The sequence below is a fragment of the Leptodactylus fuscus genome, chromosome 4 (genome assembly GCF_031893055.1).
Source record: "Leptodactylus fuscus isolate aLepFus1 chromosome 4, aLepFus1.hap2, whole genome shotgun sequence".
In the NCBI taxonomy this organism is placed as follows: Eukaryota; Metazoa; Chordata; class Amphibia; order Anura; family Leptodactylidae; genus Leptodactylus; species Leptodactylus fuscus.
This window is the reverse complement of record NC_134268.1, coordinates 132,698,165-132,719,594: the sequence shown is the minus strand read 5'-3', so window position 1 is coordinate 132,719,594 and position 21,430 is coordinate 132,698,165. Positions and strand designations below refer to the sequence as shown.

The 21,430-nt window shown below is 41.3% G+C and overlaps 1 protein-coding gene across 1 annotated transcript in view; it reads left to right on the top strand.

Moving 5' to 3' along the window:
- Positions 1-12,740: 12,740 nt before the first annotated feature.
- The window catches only part of AHRR (aryl hydrocarbon receptor repressor), a 238,436-nt gene continuing 229,746 nt past the window's right edge, over positions 12,741-21,430 (top strand). The window contains exons 1-2 of the mRNA XM_075271111.1: positions 12,741-12,973; positions 13,747-13,819. Of these exons, the coding sequence (XP_075127212.1) occupies positions 13,758-13,819 (62 nt within the window). The 5' untranslated portion in view covers positions 12,741-12,973; positions 13,747-13,757. The remainder of the gene's footprint in view (positions 12,974-13,746; positions 13,820-21,430) is intronic.

Genomic DNA, 21,430 nt, shown 5'->3' with positions numbered 1-21,430 from the left:
AATGAAATTTTTCCAGAGATTCGCCATTTTAGTGCCCGATATGTTGTGCCCAACTTATGTCAGCAGAGACACTCCAAAAACTGGTAAGCGGGTATCCCGGGCACAACAGCTTTCAGAGCGTTCATCTCTGATACAAGTCGGGCACAACATATTATGCACTGAAATGACGTATTCCTGGAAAAATGGTCATTTTCACCTCTCACAGTCAGCTTGGGGGTTAAAAATGCTCTTTGTACCCCTGGATAAATCCTTCAGGGGTGTAGTTTCCAAAATAAGGTCTCATATTAGGGGATTCCACTTTACTGCTCTGCAAAAGTGTCATGGCATCCAAAAACCAAACTGTCTGTGCTCCAAAAACCCAATAACCCTTCTTCCCTTCTGTGTCCGGCTGTGCCCTAATATCAGTTAATACTCACATATGACATTACGTCCATTATCCTGGGTACACCAGTGTCATACATGTGTCATACATGTGGCATAAACTGCAGTTTGGGCACACAGCAGGGCGCAGAAGGGAAGGAGCGCAATACGGCTTTTGGAGTACAGATTCAGATGTTTGGTATCTGGACGCAATGTCATGTTTGTAGAGCCTGTAAGGTACCAGAAAAGTGGATTCCCCAAAGGAGTGACCCCATTTTGAAAACTGCACCCCTCAAAGAATTTATCAGGGGGTGTAATGAGTATTAGTATCCCAGACGTGACTGCACAGCGGATGGCGAAGAGGGAATATATAAGTTGTGCGGAGGACATTGCAGACACCAAATTCCCTACTATGTTCCAGTAGCTCCTATGATTGGGGGAGTCTCTGGGGGTCATTTCTGGTGTCTGTTCCCTCATAAGCTGTAAATCTGGGGTGTCCCCTGATATTCGCTCGCACAGCTTATATATTCCCTTCCTGACTTTCGATCTTTACATATAAATACCTATATGACCATACCTTCTACATGTCTGGGGGCATCTAACATGCCCAAGTCACTGTATTACGTCGGGATCCCTGTCAGCTTGCAATATGCAGGAGCTGACTTTTTCCCATAGGAATGCATTGACCAGCGTTGATTGGCCGAATGCCATACAGAGTACAGCATTCGGCCAATCAACGCTGGTTCTGCCGGAGGCTCGTCTGTGAGGAGGCGAAGTCTAAGATCGGACCAGAATGGAGACTGCTGTGGACCGATCTAGACTTTGCCTCCTCCGGCAGAACCAGCGTTGATTGGCCGAATGCTGTACTCTGTATGGCATTCGACCAATCAACGCTGGTTAATGCATTCCTATGCCGAGATGTAACAGTGCTGGCCATGTGCTCAGTTTGGCTACACCGGAGATGCAGCCGAGCTGAGCGCACGGGCAGAAACAATAGATTTTATATAGAACTAAAAGAATTATGAGCTCCGAAAGCAGACAACAGGGATTACTTGTTAGAAAGGAACATCCTAACCACAGGGAACCCAACACTGAGAAGTCTCAGGAACATTTATCACCCGTTTTCATTAGAATATCCTCAAATTAAAAAAATATATATATAAAATTTCTCTCCCTATCTTATTTCTAGAGTCTGTCACTAGGGAAATACTCAGAGTGATATCTAGACCTGCTCTTAGATTTCAGTCATCATTTATGCAAGAACAACTGGCTTAAATGATGATTTATCTGGTGATCCGCTGGCCTCACCCACAGCAATTCCTCACCATTATCCGTAAAAGAAAGCAGAGTAAAAACGCCAATGTCTGCTGTATGAATGGAGCAGCAGCCGAGCATTTGTTGTGTGAGAATATATCTGTGCTACTTACCTGGACTGGACCTCTACAATCTGTCAGACTCAGGACATATAAGTTGTAAGTTAGAACTGATGATGTCATGTGCTTTGTGAGGTCATAGGTTCTAATGGTTGTCATGGCAGCAGAGGGCTCACAAAGGCTTCCAGACCAGAGGCTCATCCTAATAGAATGCCTGTGAGTTTATGCTGATAGAGAAAAATGTTTTGATATAGGATATAATATGATATGAGTATATAAGACTATAAGATCACACTGTGATGTCACCTAGTGGGACCCACAAAATAAATTGAATACAGTAAAATAAAGTTAAAAAAGACAACAATGTAATGACAAAAAAGTAATTTAACATAGTAAAAGTGTTGAAGATAAGAAAAATACCCATGTATAATATCACCGCAATTGTAACAGCCTGGACCATAATAACAAAATGATATGATAGTGATACCGTATTTTTCGGACTATAAGACGCACTTTTTTCCCCCCAAATTTCGGAGGAAAATGAGGGTGCGTCTTATAGTCTGAATGTGGGTGGAGGAGTGGATTTGCAGCATGGCCGCGCTACTGCCACCGCTGGTTTTTTTCAGCGGCAGGAGCGTGGCAATCTGCAGGCCCCGGCAGCTAAGACAGTCCCCGGCATCTGCTGTAATAGACCGGCGGATGCCGGGGAGTGTCTTAGCTGCCGGGGCCTGCAGATTGCCGCGCTACTGCCACCGCTGGTTTCCTTCAGCGGCAGGAGCGTGACAATACTGCAGGCCCCGGCAGCTAAGACACTCCCCGGCATCCGACGGTCTATTACAGCAGATGCCGGGGACTGTCTTAGCTGCCGGGGCCTGCAGATTGCCACGCTCCTGCCGCTGAAAAAAACCAGCGGTGGCAGTAGCGCGGCCATGCTGCAAATCCACTCCTCCTCCACAGGTCCCGGCAGTCAGTTAGCCCCCCCCACCGGCCCCATACCTTTAGTGATGCAGGCCGGCTCCTGCACGGCGAGGCCGCAGGAGCCGACCTGTTCCGATGACAGCCGGGAGCCTAATGAAGGCTCCCAGGCCTGTCATAGATATATATTACTATCACGGCTGGTCTATGACCCTCCGCGATAGTAATGTATAGAATCTCCCATAGACGGCAATACACTTGTATTGCCGTCTATGGGACTTGCAATCAAATGATTGCAGGTTCAAGCCCCCTAGGCGGGGATATTAAAATAGTAAAAAAAAAAAAACACTTAAAAAAAATATAATAAAAAATAAAATAAATAAAAGTTCACCTCCTTTCCCTAGAATACATATAAAAGTATAACATTACTGTGAAACATACACATTAGGTATCCCTGTGTCTGAAAATGCCCAGTCTACTAATATTTTTATGTACAGTGAACGTCAAAATCAAAAGGGCTAAACTGCCGGGTTTTTCTCTCTGTTTTGCCTCTGAATTAAATAAAAGGTGATCTAAGCAATAAACATTTCCCAAAATGGTATATCTAAAAAGTACACCTGGCCCCACAAAAAAAACGCCATATACATCCCCGTACAGCTGCAGGGTCACCTGTCAATGTGGCCTTGCAGCTGTTCCAAAACTACAACTCCCATATATTAAATATTTTACCATTTTTTGCCTGAAAATTTTTTTTCCCTATTTTTCTCCTCTAGAACCTGGGTGCGTCTTATAGTCCGAAAAATACGGTATTTATACCCACATGTTTAGTTTTTGTTGTATTTTTGTTTCTGCAGCCAAGCCATCTACAGTATCTGGAATTGATGAACCAAACATTTTTCAGATTGCAGCACCAACCTGAGCCACTCCATTTATTTCCATTCTCATAAATCCCACTCATGGTTAGATTATTTCTTTCTTGGAGCCAATTTGATTGACTGGTTGGATAGCAGCAAGATTCATAACACAGTTTAATCAGATCATGCGCTCATCAGGTTTTCGTTCCACAGATCAAGGCCCATGTATCAAAATACAAATTGAAGATGGTTTGTATCATGAGAAAAGCTTTAAAAAGTGGTTTGTCCTGAAGATCATGGAGAGCCTTATATTGGAAATTGTGATGTAATGTGCTACAGTCTCAATGACTTCATCCAATATGCAACCCCAATTTTCAGGAATGTTGGGACGTCATACCCATTTATACAATGCTACTGTCAGGGTATCAGTTCTAATACTGTGGATATAAGATTGCCGTGCTAAATTGAGCAGTTTCGGCATGTCAGACATTCTCTGTTCTTATCTAATTGCCACATGAGGAGGTCGATTTAAGTTTCCTGTTTCCTCACTCATTTGCCTGCAATTGTTTCCTTTGGCTTTGAGACCTGTCTCTCTATTTACCTGTGGTAAGATTGATCTCCTGGAATATTGACCTCTTGGCTATGTTATGGACTAGTTATGGGCTAGTTATGGACACCGACTTGTCTTCTGATTCTGTCCTGGTTTGACCTTCTTGTATACCAACTCCCTGGCTTCTGTTTCTGGATACAGCTTTTCTTCCAATTTTGTCCTGATGTCATCTCTCGGAATACGATGTTTGGCTGGTTATTGGATTCCGCTTTCTCCTGGCTCAGGCATCTCTTCTGACAGGCTGCTACCTTACCTGGAGTCTACACAATGTCCTCCTGGTCCAGATATTCCAGATATTCTCAGTAAGTAAATAGGAGATTGTAGTATGTTTTCAGTAGGTGGAGCATTTATTACTTGTACACTTACTGGTAGCCCAAATTCTGCAAAGCTCATCTAGCCTTGCAACTAACACTGGTGAAGGCATTTGGGGGTCTATCTATGGCTTGCAGTGCTGTACTGGTTTTAAATAGCTTGTATTTTCTACTCGCTGTTATCATCCAGTCTCTGCGTTTTGTTGAAGTTTTCTATTGGAGCTCATAACAGCTACAGGCTGGGGCTTGAGAATTTAAGGGATCTTTGTGAGGATGATGAGTTACATATGAAATTATAGGCGGAATTGAAACTGTTTCCAGATTTGGGTGGCTTTGAGTTTGCAATTATACAAACACAACATTATGAGGGAAATGTAAGACGATTATTATAGGATGAACCCACAGTGATTGATATTGACAAAAAGTTTTGGAATAAAAAGGAACTATAATACTCAATCATGGCCATTTATTCAATTTGTAAAATAGGGTTGGAGGAAACCATTTCAGTGGGTAGTATGATAACATGGACCAGAGAGTTCCACAGTCTGACTGACGCTGGGTTCACACCAGCATCTGGACTCCATTATCAGGTTTCCGTCTTCTGCATGCAGAAGACAGAAACCTGTCACGCCGAGTCCGGCAGTGAGCGCCGGTGAGCGTTTTGAACTCTCCGCGGCGAAACAGTTTTTTTTTAAACCAGACACAGAGTACTGCATGTCCGACTCTGTGTCCGGTTTAAAAAAAAACATTTTAGCCACGGAGAGCATAAAATGCTCACCAGCACTCACGGCCGGACACTTTTCAAACCCATTGAAATGAATGGGTTTGGAAAGATGCCGGCAGGTTTCCGTCTCCTGCCCTGTTTTGTGCAGGAAACGGAAACCTGCAGAATGGAGACCGGGCGCAGATGTTAACGAGCCCTGAGGAAGGCTTACTGATGGCTCATTGTAAATCAGCTAGTGTGTTGCATTCTGCCATATATTTACAAATACATTTTCAAATATTTCATATCATCTTTTCTCCCAAAAGGCAGACCCTGATGGGAATCTCGAATATGTCCAACTGTTTGAAGTGTGGAGCCCCAACTGGTGTGATTCCAAGCTCTGATATTAGTTGCCTCTGGTTGGAGCTCTGTATCACTCCCCCCTACCTGACATTGCCTTTCTGACATTACAAGCTCACAAAAAGGGGGAGAGACACTGAGCAACACTATAGTGTAGATCCGTTAAGATATTGAATTATAAATAAATGAACAGAAGTAGATAAATAAGACCAGTTGGCCCCTCACCAGTTGTGGTTGTGAAAATGACAACCACATATAGAAGCTTAGTGATGTGTGTAGAACCAGGCAGAGGTAACAGCAAGTCCCACTAACAACAACGGACACAGCACGTGAATGGAAGAAACGGAGAATGTAACTCACATGAAAGATAGGGATTGAGCTCTCTGGTCTAAGAAGACACACAATTGGTAGTAGCAATCATAAACACTTTATTGGCAAAGGCACAACGTGTTTCGGGCATCACTTCATTACAGAGCTTAAATAGTACATCAGGCAACAAAATGCACTTGATCACTCAAGAACAGTAGGGGGCTAAAGAAAAATTCCAATTGTGCTGAAATCAGTATAGGGACGCCTATTAAAGAGGACTTTTCATGGTTTGGGGCACAGGCAGTTCTATATACTGCTTTCCCGATCCGTGCCCCGGGTAAAGAGCTATCGGTCCCAGTACCGTAACTCTTTACAGTCAGAAGGGCGTTCCTGACAGTCTGTCAGGAACATCCTTCTCCACAGCAGCACCTATCGCGCTGTACAGTTCCTCCCCGCTTTCTCAGTACAACGCTATTGGCGCTGCTGTAGAGAAGGACGTTCCTGACAGACTGTCAGGAATGCCCTTCTGACTGTAAAGAGTTACGGTACTGGGACTGATAGCTCTTTACCCGGGGCACAGATCAGGAAAGCCAACAGTGCGTTGAATTCAGAGCACTGTCGACTTTCCAGCAGTATATAGAACTACCTGTGCCCCAAACCATGAAAGGTCCTCTTTAAACAGATGCTAAGAACCTGAACTGGTGTAGATGATAAAAGATCTACTTAAGCTTAAGGCCCCACATGGCGTCCTGCAGCAAAAAAAATGTCCCACATCTCTTTCAGTTACTGATGCCTGGTACATACCTGCTGCATTAGTCTGCAGAGAAAAAACAGGAAGATCAAATAGAGCTCCTGGGGACCAAGGATGGCTAAGATTCAGTTCATATGTGCATTAGGGTTTCTGTTTGGGGAGTCTGGGGCCCCCCCGAATGAAAAACTCATCCGCATAAAAAAGGGGTTAAATTAGAAAACCGGCAGACCCCATAGACTATAATTGGGTCCATATGGTTTCTGCTCCGTTTACGCATGCAAAATGCAGAGAGAAAAGAGCCGTTTTCATGGATTGGAATGGTCCAAATGTTGATGTGAACTGGGCCTTAGTGGTGTTTGTTTCTTATTCATATTGCATAACTACAGTGTGGGGCCCTTGGGGGGACAATATTACTTGCCTGGGGTCCACTGGCGACATTACTAAATTCTGGGGACCATTGTGGAGCATTATCAGGCATCTGGGGGACACTGTGGAACAATATTAGTTCTCTGGCTCATTAGGGAGTAGTATTAGGTGCCTGGGGGCCACTGGGAAACATCATTATGAATCTAAGGGCCACTGGAGAGCATATACTGCCTACTGGGCCACTAGGGAGCTTGGTGATGGTAAAATGTGATTACCGTATATACTCGAGTATAAGTCGACCCGAATATAAGCCGACCCTACGATGTCTCGTGGTCTGGGATATTACCATATAGGCCAAAAGCCTGTGGTAGTAGTAATAGCCTGTTACTGCTAGCAGAGGCTTTGGGCTTGTATGGCAACAGGCTGCTACTGCTACCATAAGGCTTTGGGCCTGTATGATAATGCCCCAGTCTGGGGCATTATCATAAAGGCCCAAAGCCTTATGGTAGCAGTAGCAGCCTGTTGCCATGCAGGCCCAAAGCCTGTGCTGGGACATTATCATACAGGCCCAAAGCCTTATGGTAGCAGTAGCAGCCTGTTGTCATACAGGCCCAAAGCCTGTGCTAGCAGTAACAGGCTATTACTACTACCACAGGCTTTGGGCCTATATGGTAATATCCCAGACCATGTGACGTCTGGGATATTACCATATAGGCCTGAAGCCGGCAAGAATTAACATCAGATCCCGGAGAGGTGAGTAAAACTGTTTATTATTTTCTCTCACCTCCCCTGGGGCTCCGATCATTATACTCGGGGGTCTGAAAAGCGGCAGTAGGATCGTGGCTGGGACTTGGGCCTACTCACTGCTGACCTCCGTGGCTTATAGTATAAGTTGACGCGGGGTTCGGAAGTGAGTAGGCCTGGGGAGGTTGGTAAATAGGCTGATACCTGTTGGGAATACTGCGGTAGCGGTAGCAGTAGCAGGTAGCGGCCTATTATAAAACAAACAAACATTAAGTTCTCATACTTACCGACCTCGCGCTGCTGCTCCCGCTACTGCCACTACTGCCACTGCTCATCTTCTCCACGGCTGCTTGTCTTCTCCTATGGCTACTCCTGCGTCTCAGCGTAGGGGGCATGATGACGCCGCCTGTGCTGAGACGCAGTAAGACGTCATCGACACACACCGGGTATGGGCCTGAGCTAACGTGGCCACGTCTCCCGACGTGTGATGTAGCTGGAGGAACGGGCCGGGACTAGAGCGGAGGCCCGCTGCAGCTGAGTCAATACAGTCGAGTCAATTACCGTATTGACTCGAATGGTAATTTAACTGGTCCGCAGTAAAAGACATCTGTGGGAGGCCGCTGGAACAGCGCTGCTGCCTATAAGTGGTCGGTGAGGCAGCGCTGTCTCCAGGGCCGTCTTAAGATGTTTCAAAGGCAGGGAAGATGCTCTGGAAACATCTTGGGGTGGTCCTGGAGACAGCGCTGCCTCACCACTCACCTATCAGCAGCAGCGCTGCTCCAGCGGCCTCCCACAGATGTCTTTCACTGCGGACCAGTCATGTGACATTTTCCGTATTGACGCAAGTATAAGCCAAGGCGCACTTTTTCAGCACAAAAACTGGGCTGAAAAACTCGGCTTATACTCAAGTATATACAGTATTTTTATTTTTTTTTTTTGTATGTGTTGGGTGGAAAGCATAAGATGGTGTAGCTTTGAGTGTGCATTCATGTAATACAGTCACAAGTGCATAAAATCTGCAATGGGAAAATGTATGTATTTTTGATGTGGCTTTTGGTGAAGTTTTGTAAGTGGAACAAATGTAGGTTCCAGCTGTAAATTCAAACACTGCGCCAAAAACCCCCCTCATCAAAATGGTTGTTTTTTTGTCTATTGGTAAAAATTATTTGGTAGGGGTGCCCTAAGAAAATATTTTTTTTCAGGAGCTGTCCCAAGTTTGAAAAATTTCGGAAACACTGCTTTATAGAACGTACCATAGAGCACCATGCTGTAGGCTCACAAAATTTACAATGTCATAAAGCAGTACAGAAAATACAAACTATTATTAAGTATCTTTGTACCTGGGTATCCACCCATGCTTAAACCATTTAGAACAATGTTATCATTGTTTAAAATAAGGATGGATACCCTAAAACACTGTCCAAAAAGACTTCACTACCTAATACATTTAGATGCTCTTGCAGTGGCTCGTAGAGACTTAGTGAACACTCATTTTGGCATCAAAGTGCAACTTTGCTGCTGAGAAACTCAACTTTTAATCCACTTGCAAATGTACGGTTGGTGCATCATTGCCGTGACATTGTCTGTCAGAGCACAGTTTTCAGCTGTGGTGGCTGAACACTGGGACCTGCCAAACATTATATTAGGGATCAGAACTATGTGGAGACCATGGGACAAAGCAGGGGACCTAGCTTTCATAATGCACCAAGCAGTCTATTTGCATAGAAATAATGTGAACAGGGGATACAGTTTAACTAAACGTGTCCTTTTTAAGTTTCATCATCAATTATACTCAGCTTTTAAAATCATGCCGATTGAGAAAATTCCAGAGAATACTCCAGACTGCTTCTACCAATTACACAAGTGGGAAATATTTTGAACTCTTAAAAGGGATGTTCAGTTTCAGCAAATAAAAGTTATTGTATAATGAAAAGTTTCCTACAATTTTCCTATATATATTCTGTATCAATACCTCATGGTTTTCTAGATCTCTGCTTGCTGCAATTCATTGTTTACTTCAAGGGGTAAAAATCAGTCCATGGTCATGTGATAGATAGTCCATAGTCATGTGATGAACACACAGGCGTGCAGCTCGTTAGAAGACATTGCTCTGTGGCTAGTACTGTGACAAGCCATGCACTTGTGTCCATCACATGACCATGCACTGATTATACAAAAGTTATGATGAAACTGGACTTCCCCTTCAATTTGAATTTCATTTTACCTTTTCAACTGAATGGGAGTCTTGACAGCTCTTTAATAATTTCTTAGATTTTTATAACTAATGTCATTTTAATTAACCTAATATCTATTTTAATCTCTCCCTTATACGTGCTTTACCTTTTCTTAGTTGTCTCTTCTAAGTCAAGCTAGTGCCTATCTGGTGTCATAGATAATACTGCCAGCTTCATTCATTGCCACTGGAATGTGCTGTTGCATCAGAGTGTAAGCTCCATGTTTCAGTAATGTTCCTATATTACCCCTCCTTTTTAGATATGCTGCTTTGATTGTTTGACAGGCTCCTTCCCGATCGTAGTACAGGTGCATATCAATAAATTAGAATATCTTTGAAAACTAACAGTTAACTTCTTATATTTAAAGATTCATTGCACACAACGTGAACAATAATAATAATAATAATCTACTGCAAGAATTTATTTCTGTGAACGTTGATGATAATGGATTACAACTAATTGAAATCCAGAAGTTCCTATCTCAGAACATTACAATATTGAGGAAAAGTTCAATATAGTGTCACATCCTGATCAGCTAACCAAGATCTGGACTGTGTTTTTCAAGAGCCACCACACACAGATATATACAGGACATAGACTACAATTGTCGAATTCCTTGTGTCAAACCACTCATGACCCAGAGACAGTGTGATATAATTAACATCAGCTAAGTTTTTGTGTATGTGTTTTTATCAACAGAAACCCCCCCCCCCCAACCACCACCAACTGAGAGTAAGCCAAATTAGTTAGGCATTTTTTAACGCCATTTACTTAATGAAGTATCCATATTTCTGAAATCCTGACATGGAATCTGGCAGTGGTTTGTACCATCAAGTAGCTTTATAAAGGTAGAAGAACCTTTGCACCTTTCTCTTCACCTTTGTGAGATACTACACCTTAAGGATTGCTTACCATCGGACTGTGGCCTCTCATGTCATCACATCCACTTACTATGTCAATGCTTTTATAAGTGTAATCAGTGGCGTAACTACCACCATAGCAGCTGCCACAGGGCCCGGGACATTAGGGGCCCGGTGACAGCTGCTACCGCTGCTATCATTATTCTCGGAGGTCTTTTCGGACCCCCGAGTATAATGATCGGGGCCCCCTGTTGGTGGAATACTTTCCACCAACAGGGGGCCCCGAAGCTGCAGCAACGGCTGACACACAGGAGCTGCAGCTCTGGCTCCTGTCAGCGCTTCAGGACGCTCCCCCTCTCTCCCCCCCCCTTTCTCTGCTGTCCTCTGCCCACCAATGAGAGGAGGAGGCGGGGCTTATCCCTGCCGAGCTCCTGCCGTCCTGCACTGGAGGAAGAAAGGAAGAAGGAAAGTGAAACTAAAGCTACACAGGTACGTACTGGGGTTACTTATTAATGTCAGGCATATGGGGTGATTACTTGTGTTTTAGTAACTCCATGTGCCTCATATTAATAGCAGTTAACCCCATCATCTCCCTCACATTAACCCCTGTGTGCCTCACCATAAGAGTTACTGATATGTGAGACATATGGGGGTAATAATAATGAAGATACTTTATTATTACCTCCATGTCTCTCACATATCAGTAACTCTTATGGTGAGGCACACAGGGGTTAATGTGAGATTGATGGGGTTAACTGCTATTAATATGAGGCACATGGAGTTACTAAATTGTAATGCACAGGGCCAGATTTTTTATCCACAATTTGTCCTGGTATAGCGGTCAGCGGGTGACGTGACAGTATTTAGTCCTGTAGGGGCCACTATTGGGTATAATACTGTGTGCAGGGGCCACTATGGAACATAATACTGTGTGCAGGGGCCACTATGGGACGTAATACTGTGTGCAGGGGCCACTATGGAACATAATAGCGCGCAGGAATGCGTAGGAGGGACTCGGTCGAGATCTTCGGTGTCGGGGGGGCCCCATGTCAAAAGTTCGCCACGGGGCCCCGCCATTCCTAGTTACGCCACTGAGTGTAATATATAATATAGCACAGTCACCAAAGGTGGGCATTCTACCTGCTGTCTAATATATTATATAGATTCTGGATATACCCATCATATTAGTAGTTTTTTTGACTACTCTTTGTAAGCTGTTTGCTTCTTGTACATTATGCCACTCCAACAGCATAGAAGTGATTATTGGGGGGGGTACACGCCCTTTAATAAAAGTTCATATTTTAACTTTACTTCTGCCTGATAGTGTAACTTCTGTGATTCTGAAGCGTGGCCTTCTCATCAGACTAGAAAAATAGCAGTGGTGCCATATCCACTACGAGACTGACATCAATGGCAGCCACTAGACCCCATTGGCTTTAATAAAGGTCTGTTAAGTCTCTGCACTATTTTTGTGTGCCATTTCTGACTATCTGGAACGGTGCAAACGTAAACATATAATCTGAATTTTCTATAGCTGCCCTCTTGTAGTATGGAAAACACTAATAACACTGTGTGTCGACTATGAAATGTCCTAGATGATAAAGTTGTAGCAAATTTAAGCCTCATTTGCAATGAGTTACAGCATTTCTTTCTTTATTACCAGCAGCTATAGGTTTAAAACTTTATAATGCATACACATTACAATAGGAAGACAAATGAGATGGCTAGATAGAAACACTCTAGTTGGTATATAGATGATAGAGAGATATCTAGGTACATAGATAAATGATATAGTATTACATTGATATGTGTGTATCTGCTCTCTGCTAATATGTTAGTGAAATATACAACTGGTAACGTATTTAAAACTATAGACTGTAATACATAAGAATGGCCAGTAGATGGCGCTCACAACCCTACAGGAAAGACTCTCTTGTTCTCCCCACATGTGGAGCCTGTTCTTGTCATTCACTTTCATGCTTGCCACCTGAATCGTAAGGAAGCGAGAGAAAGTCGTAAGAACATAAGGGGGTGCCGTCACCAGTGATTCTTCACCACGGTGGCATTATATGGCAATGACATAGCTTAGATACAGTGTGACTCTCCTGCAGTCACAAGGTGCCCAGAGACAGTTTCAGTCCTGGAGCTGGCATCACAGAGAATCAATCAGCCCTGGATGTATGTCCTCATTTCATAGGACTGGGACAAGTGTCACTGACTGGGGTAAGTTGTGCACCTTTTACATGGCATTGAGTGGCATGCAGCAAAAGTTACACTATACCTAACATGTCTTATCAGTTATTTGCTATGTTTAATGTACTTTGTGCAGTTTGTGCTTTCTAGTACTTATGCCATTTCACACCTTAAAAACAATGCGACAATAGCAGGTGCTGCAGGTGGACCTTTAAACGCCACGCATTTCACATATAATTCATATTATTACCATTATTATTAGTATTACTTAGTGCAGTATTTTATGATTTTAAAAGTCCATGCGTTTTTTCCTACCAGATAGTTTTGCACTGTTGCTGCTTAGACTGAGTGTCATTTCTCTATGCCTTTGCTTCAAATAATATTTGGTGATGGATATATATTGTGACAGCAATAAATGTATGTTGTGCAGTTTATATATTGTGTAATAAATATACTAGATATGTTTTTGAAAATAAAATGTCTAACATATAAAGTTTTATTCGTTTAATAATATGTAGCGCAGATTTTCTAACAGGTTGCGGGTACTTTCATTGGCATGCGTTAATTGTTGTTAATGCCATCTCTTTGAAGTATGTGTTTTGGGAGCCTCTTGTGGGATGCAGTGACACAGTAAATGTCCTGTCACAGAGCATCACTTTCTGATGGCTCACCCTGTAGCTGTGTCACTGTCAGGGCTTATATCTTAATCACAACACTACTCAGGGACATATTGAGTTACACTCCCACTGCTTCAGTCTAGATGTGACTTTATGCACCTGTTCCTTTTTCTTATCTTGTTTCAGGTTAGACCACTATGATTCCGCCTGGAGAATGCATGTATGCGGGGAGGAAAAGAAGGAAGCCCATACAAAAACAGTTAAGCATTTACTTTAATGTCTGCATGACGTATCGCATTATATGATAGTCATTTCTAACTAGAAATTGAAATAAACACATGCCATAACTTCTACGTATTTTTTTTAAAAAATTATTATTATATATGACGTTTATAGTAGACTCACAGCCAATATAGATGGAGGCGTTTTGGAACATATCATTTTTTCTCGGATTACTGTAGTAAAACATTAATATTCCTTATAATTATGGTGCAATAATATAAATACGTAAAGGTAAACTCAGGACAGAGAGTTTTCAGCCGCGCTCTGTACTCGTAACATAAAATGATACATTTTTAATGAACTTGTTTGATCATTAAATCATTATTAATTCTGAAATAAAATAAGCAAATATTAGTAGTTACATATATTGCTTATTTTTTCATTTTGTTTACATCACATTGTTGAGATTGTACTATATTAATATACTATTTTATAACCAGAAGGACTAATACAGTATGAAGCATCAGTCGTGATTCTATCAACAGGTGGGAGATGCCTCTGCTGCATACCCACTGATGGGACTAGAATAACAATAGGATGCTTGATGTTACAAGCCTGCATAGTATAGTTGGGAATTTAGTAGTAATCTGATAGTATAAATAAAGTATTTCCACTCATGGGCAAACTGTACTTTAATGTGCATCTATTGTGGAGTTATATAACATTTAGAGCATCAACAAATCCATCAAAATGTAACCTTTGAGGAAAGTACAAGGATCGCAAAGATCTGAGTCAATTTAGACAACAGCTGAAGAAAAGCTCCATTAAAGCTTTGAATGTGTTTTGTGGTGTCCATTAAGGTATGGCTCAATGCTGGATGTGATACGAGTGCCTGACATTGTAGTAAGTAAGGGCCATTATCACCCAACTAGAAAAACCTCTTCCAGATGGCGTCACTCTTTAGATATATTGTTAGCTGGAATATATTACTTCTATAATATATATCAACATAACATTATTGGAAGTTGTAGAATTTTCAACCTGGATATTCTTTGGGAGCTTGAAAGGTTTTTTTTAACCGTTTTGACAGGTTTAATACTATTCGGTGACTGGAGGAAATGTACGGTAAATCCTGAATGATCTATAAATAGTGAACCCTGTATTGGGTTGGATTGTATTGGGTTATGTGGCAAAAAGAATATATATGTGCGTAAATTTAAAAAAACACAGAAAAAAAAGACTTTTTGGGATTTTTTTTAATTATCAGTTCATTTTTAAAGTCATAGGAATATAAATAATTTGTATAAATTAAAAATTAATAACTAAAATAACCTAAACATTAATGCTATTTTTTCATACAGATCTTGCCCTGTACAACATCTTTTCTACAGGAATGTGCACTGTAACAGGAAAATATAAAGTGTGGCTTCTTAGAATTTGAGGAAAGTTTTTTTTCCCACTTCTACATCTTACCACATACTTTATAGATTTCTTGTAGGCTACATGTAAATGTGCACGTCTCTTGCACTGTTGCATTTAGTGCTTCCCTTTTCACCTTATTTTCCTAAATGAAGTTAAATAATCCCTAAACATAATTTTTTCAAAGATTTCAAAGGTTTAGGTTTGTGAAGAAATTATCGTTGGTATTGACCATTTTATGTCTTACAACTTTGCCACTGGAAATATCTGACTAGTAAAAGGTCCTTGTTTTTCTGACACTACAGTATAAAATTTGTATTTATTTCTAATAATTTGGTAATTTGTACTTATTAGCATTTATGAGTACAAATATGATTAATTGTTTAAGTTCAATAACAAATTTGTTACTAAAAAAAATGGCAATTGACTGATAAATTTATATATGTTCACATGCTTACATGTAAATAATCTGCCTAAATATATATTCTAATCTGTCTCTCTTAATTCTAACTATAAAAGCATTGGCTCAACAGCCATAGTTTCCGTATCACAGGCTTCCAGCTATCGCTTTAAGGCATACCAATGTGTCTAAATTCCTACCCTTAGTATTACTAGCTAGGCTAATCCATGTCAATTCAGCCTATCTGAGGTGTTTTCTTTCTGCCTGTTACTGGCCAAAAGTTCATCAGGGAAGGAGAGGTCAGTGATACGGTCCCAAATCGAAATTTCAAATCCCCTCTGTACCCCCGTACATATGTATTCTAAGTACTAATGACATCACCCCTGCACTAATACAAAACCAGTGACTCTCTCTATTCTCTCTAATATTATATTTTCACTTTATTTGAAATAGAATCTCTCAAATACTGAACGTTTGTTGTTTCCTCCATGTAACAGACCAAACCCTGATATCTCCATTGCAGTCTTTAGCTTTACCATAACTCCTGGGCAGTATGCCCGTTGCCTCAGGGTTGTGTTTGACTCAGACCTTTCCATCACCCCCCATATTGAATCACTCACATGGTTATGTCATCTCCACCTAAAAAACATCTACAAAATCTGCCCCTTCCTTACCACAGAAGTCATATTCTAGCAATAAGCTTTTATTCTATGAGTCTATAAAATCTCTTTGCCATTTGAAATATATGTTGACATGTCATGGTTATCATGTGGGTGACATGTTATCAATGGGTGTCTGGTTGTCGAGCCCCCCCAATTATTTCTGAAGTAAAATAGTAGAAATGATCAGCTATGCCCTTCAGCAATGTTCAACATCATGGAAAGGAGGGGTTAGCATTGTACGGACTTTCTTTAAGCCCATACACACTCTGCTTAGGTCTTCAAGGTGAGCAGAGCTAATCTCAGCCAAACGGGCAGAAAATAGTGGGCTCACTATGACACACCATTAGTTTTCTGAAATGACAGTTACACTATAAATAGTTTCTTATTTTGGGACTAATCTGAAAAGAAGGATCTAACTGAATACAGCAGAGCTAAGACTTCAGGGACCAGGCCCCAAAATTATTTCAGAGCCCAAAATTTAGACATCAGTCCAAACCCAATATTTAGACCCCAAAAAAGACCAAATCATTTAAACCCTAATATTCAGATCCTAGACCAGATCCCATATATCACACCTCAGACTAGACCATAAAATTCCAAGTTCAGATAACTCAGACCTCAGACCTTTCCCCAGAGCCCAATGTTCATATCTGAGAGTGTAAAGAGGAGCTGGTCCTGCAGAGAAGGAGCAGCGATTGAGAAGGCATTAATTTTGGCTTCGACCTATTGGACTGAAAAGTAGCATAGCAAGAAAGTAAAACAAGCTATATGGAAGATTTTCCAATCATAATAAAGCATAATTCAAAAAGTTATGATGGTTTTGAGCATTTTATATCTCCAGCAACAGTTGCATATGAAGGTGTCTGGTGTTCTCCCCTGCTATCTTCAGAACACTTGTCCACTATTATTCATTTTGTAAATGACTTGTTTGGAGTCAAAGTGCAGAGACCAGAATGGCAGAAGATAAACTCTCCATCCCCTAACCAGCCCTCTACTTTATCCATCCCCTAAAGTAATTTGTCTGGGAAAACATGCAATGTCCATTGAAGTACTGATTGCGGTTTGGGGAAAGACATGGAGCTGACAGATTCCCTTAAAATATTTTACTCAGGCTGTATTACTAGGTTGATTGTGCTTTAAGACCCTAGGTTACATAGGTGATAACCCTTGTGAGGGTTGGTGCTCACCATACTTTCTCAGAAGATATAAAAAATGGCTTAATAAGTTGGTTAATAACATAATATAAGAATATAGTCAGTTGTATTCAGTGATGATTATATATTATTATTACTAAGTGGTTTTCAAATATTACTAATACACTTCAGTATAGCAATGTAGAATTATGGAATATTTGCTTCCTGGAACTCATAGATGAAAGTACAAACCTACTGAAGCATTACACATTCTTGTTCCACAATTACTAATCAAACTTACAGTCCCGCTACTATCCTGCAATATAATATGTGGCTAACATAATCTCTTGATTTCGACAGGCAATCTAGACTCAGTAATATCAGAAAGCAGTCAGTTTATCAGCTGCAGTGGTTTTTGATATTGCAGCATTTCCGCTGCAGATATTTTTCTGCAATGTCTGGAAGGGATTAGCTAGACTCCTGTCCACTTTGAAGCTAGTGTAAAACGATGCAGTTTTTTCCACTACATTTCTGCTGCTGCCAAACCAAGGGGCCCTGGGCTAAGGCTAAGGCATATCAAAATGCAGTTAATAACACTGCAGAAAGAAATGTAGCAGAAACACATTGCGTTTTTTTCGGCAGCATTTTTCATTGCATTTTTGCTGAGTTTTTCTCATCAGATTTTCTTTCCTTATCAAACCTAAGGAAAAAAGCCAGTGGTTCTGCAGGAAGAATAGACAGGCTGCAATTTTTACAGCTTTTACGCAGCAGTCTTTTTTCTGCAATGTGTGGATGACATTAGCTAGAATATCATTCACTTTGCAGTTACTGTAAAACGCAAAAGTTTTTGGCGCAAAATTTCCACAGTGGCAAAAACGCTGCATTTCCACAACATAGGGCTTTGGCCTAAAGGTGTCCTGCAGCCAAAAAGTGCTGGGGAAAAAAAGTGGCAGCAACGCATCACAATTCTTCCCACAGCGCTTTAGCCAGAAAGTTCACAGAGGTTTCTTCTACAGACTTTCTGTTTCAATTATAACTATGGAAAAACTGCCGGAATTTCCGTAGGTATAGTTAACTGTGTTGGTTTTGGAAATCGCGGTGTGTCTGCAGCGCAATTTTTACCACAAAGTGGGCATGGGATTCGCTAGAATCCCATCCACTTTGCACTGACTTTAAAATTACAATTTTTTTTCCATGGGGCCACGGCCTATAGGTGTTATACCAGGGTTAGAAAATCACATTTGCTTTTTCTCTAAGGCTAAGGCTCCGTGTTGTGGAATTACAGCTTTTTTTTTTTTCTTTTTTAATGTAGATTGTGAGCCCCATATAGGGCTCACAATATGCATTTTCCATATCAGTATGTCTTTGGAGTATGGGAAGAAATCCACACAAAAACAGGGAGAACATACAGACTCCTTGCAGATGTTTTGTCCTTGGTCGGATTCAAACCCAGGACTCCATCGCTGCAGTGCTAACCACTGTGCCACCGTTTTGCCCTTTGGCTTGTAGCTTTTTTGTTGTTGCAGATTTAGTTGCGTTTTTTTAAGTCAAAGCTAGGAATGGATTGAGCAGAAGGTAGAAGTATAAGAACTTTCTAGATATTTCTCATTCCTTTTGCAGCCACTCCTGGCTTTGGCTCAAAAAAATGCAACAAAAAAAGCTGTGTTTCTGCAACATGGGCCTCAATCTAAGGCATTTTACAGTTAGGGCAAAGTGGATGGGATTCTAGCGAATCCCATATCCACTTTGCGGTAAAAACCACCATGTGGACACACTGCAATTTCCAAAACCAATGCGGTTTTAGAAATTGCAGCATATCAATTATACCTTCAGAAACCCCGTAGGTATAATTGTAACACAAAGTCCATGTAGGAAACCTCTGTGAACTTTGTCTAAAGCACTGCAGGAAGAAATGAGTTTTTGTCTATGGATTTTCTGCATCTATTATACCTATACAGAAACTGTCAGCATTTCCATGCTGCAATTTACAAAAACGTAACGGCTTTTGAGAATGCAGCATTTCCGCTGCTGATATCTTTGGGTTTTATCTGTATATTTCAATCTTTGCAGTGCAAATGCAGATTCTCTTAGAATTTATAGTCCACAGTAATGTTGTTCAGTACAGGACGCCTTTTGCTTTGCAAATTACTCTGATTTTTATTGGTACATACATTCTAGATTACTTGATGACTTTCTAGACCAAGAACTGCAACTCAACTATAAATGTCATCACATATTAAAAAAAACACAGTAAACAGTTTGAAGTATTTTCCAGTTATCTTCTTAATTTGGAATATTTTTCTAAATTACTCAGTGCAGTAACATAAAGTATACAGCGCTTTGTGGAAAATGATGTGAAACTCATTTGTCATTTTCATAATAAAGCTTCTATAACGTCAACATGAATGTTGTAAGCTCATTCAGCTTGCCAGATTTGCAGGAAATCCAAACCACAAAATCAAAATCATGACAGTGATAACGATTTTTTCTCTCATCAGTGTTTGATATTCAGATTTTACTCATTTTGCGGTGACTAGTTAATTTTTTTTTCTGAATATCAAGAAAAATGCATACCAAGGCTATGTGATCAAGTTTAGTCATAGAACCCTCCCACTGAAATAAAAGGTTTTGCTGCCAGGTAGAACCCGAGTGATTATTTATAACTCATTACATAAATACCATTAATTAAAAACATTTTTTTTTTGTTATTAGACCTGCCTATGTATCCAAAAGACACAAAAGACACTTTCAAAAGTATGTTATAACTAAGGTGACATGCACACAATCGTATGTGTTTCATAGTCCAGGATGAAACAGCAGGGATAACATATGCATGGCATCTATGTGCTACCCGTATCTCTGCGGACCAATTCACTTCATATAATGAGACAGAACTGCAAAACAGAAGGACATAGTACAAGTCCTGAGGATTGGCTTGGCCTCACTGCTGCATACACAGGCTTGTAATAGTACTCAAGCAAGTGTATGTGGCCATAGAGATGAATGGGTAAGTGTGAGGCTCCCAGCTCCGGGCGACGGCTTCCCTGGTGTTCTCTTCCATCAATGCAAATGGGCTCCATACCCCAGAGAAGAGATCCTCCTTGCTCCGCTTGCTCTGGAGCAAAAAGTCTAATGTAGCCTATGTTCAAGAGATGCATTTCTGTGAGGGTGCCGCTCCCACCTTCTCCTCCCCCAGGTACCCAGATGCATATCATGCCTGTGAGTCCATGTCTAGGGGAGTTAGTATCTTCAAAGGGAGGTTGGTGGCTTGGAAATTTAATCCACAAACTGATCGTCCAGATAATTTAGATTCCCCTACCCTGTGCACTGGCCCTTTTCTTGCTCTACCTCTTTGACCTCCCTTGGACCCCAGTCCTCTCGCAGATCTGCCCTGAGGCATCTGATTAATGCCGCTAGAGCTTGCATTCCGGTGCTTTGGAAAATGGCCTGCTTGCCTTCCGTCACTGGGTCCTTAAGGTGGATGACATTCAGTGTATGGAGGACCTGACGGCGTCCATCCCCTTGAAGGATGGACGTGCGGCTTATATGGAGACTTGGACTCCTCTTCTAGGGTACTCGATCATATCGCAATCTGCTGGGCTGAAGCCGAGCTGGTGTCCTTGGTCCCGCGCCTTGAGTCGAGGTTGCTTGCTTTTTTTTTTCTTCTTTTCTCCTCTATCTTTCCCCTTTTTTCTCTTTTTCTCCTTTGTCTGGTTGAATGTGGGTTTTTATTTGCAATGTGTATACTGTTTTGCCCTGTAATGTTACTGGTTGCTATACTTGGTTTTGACTTTATTTCTATCTTTGACCCCTTTTTGTCATGTGGGTCTTGTTGTTTTTATATTTTGTTTTGTTATAAATAGTTTATAAAAAAAAAAAAAAAAAAAAGTCATTGTGCTATCCGACAAGAACACAGCTAGCACACTGACAAAGCATATAGTCATGTTCATAGAGCCTTAGGGCGGGTTCACACGGAGTATTGTGGCTCATCATTTGGTACATACACGCCGCGGGATCTTTTGCGGGCCGTGTAC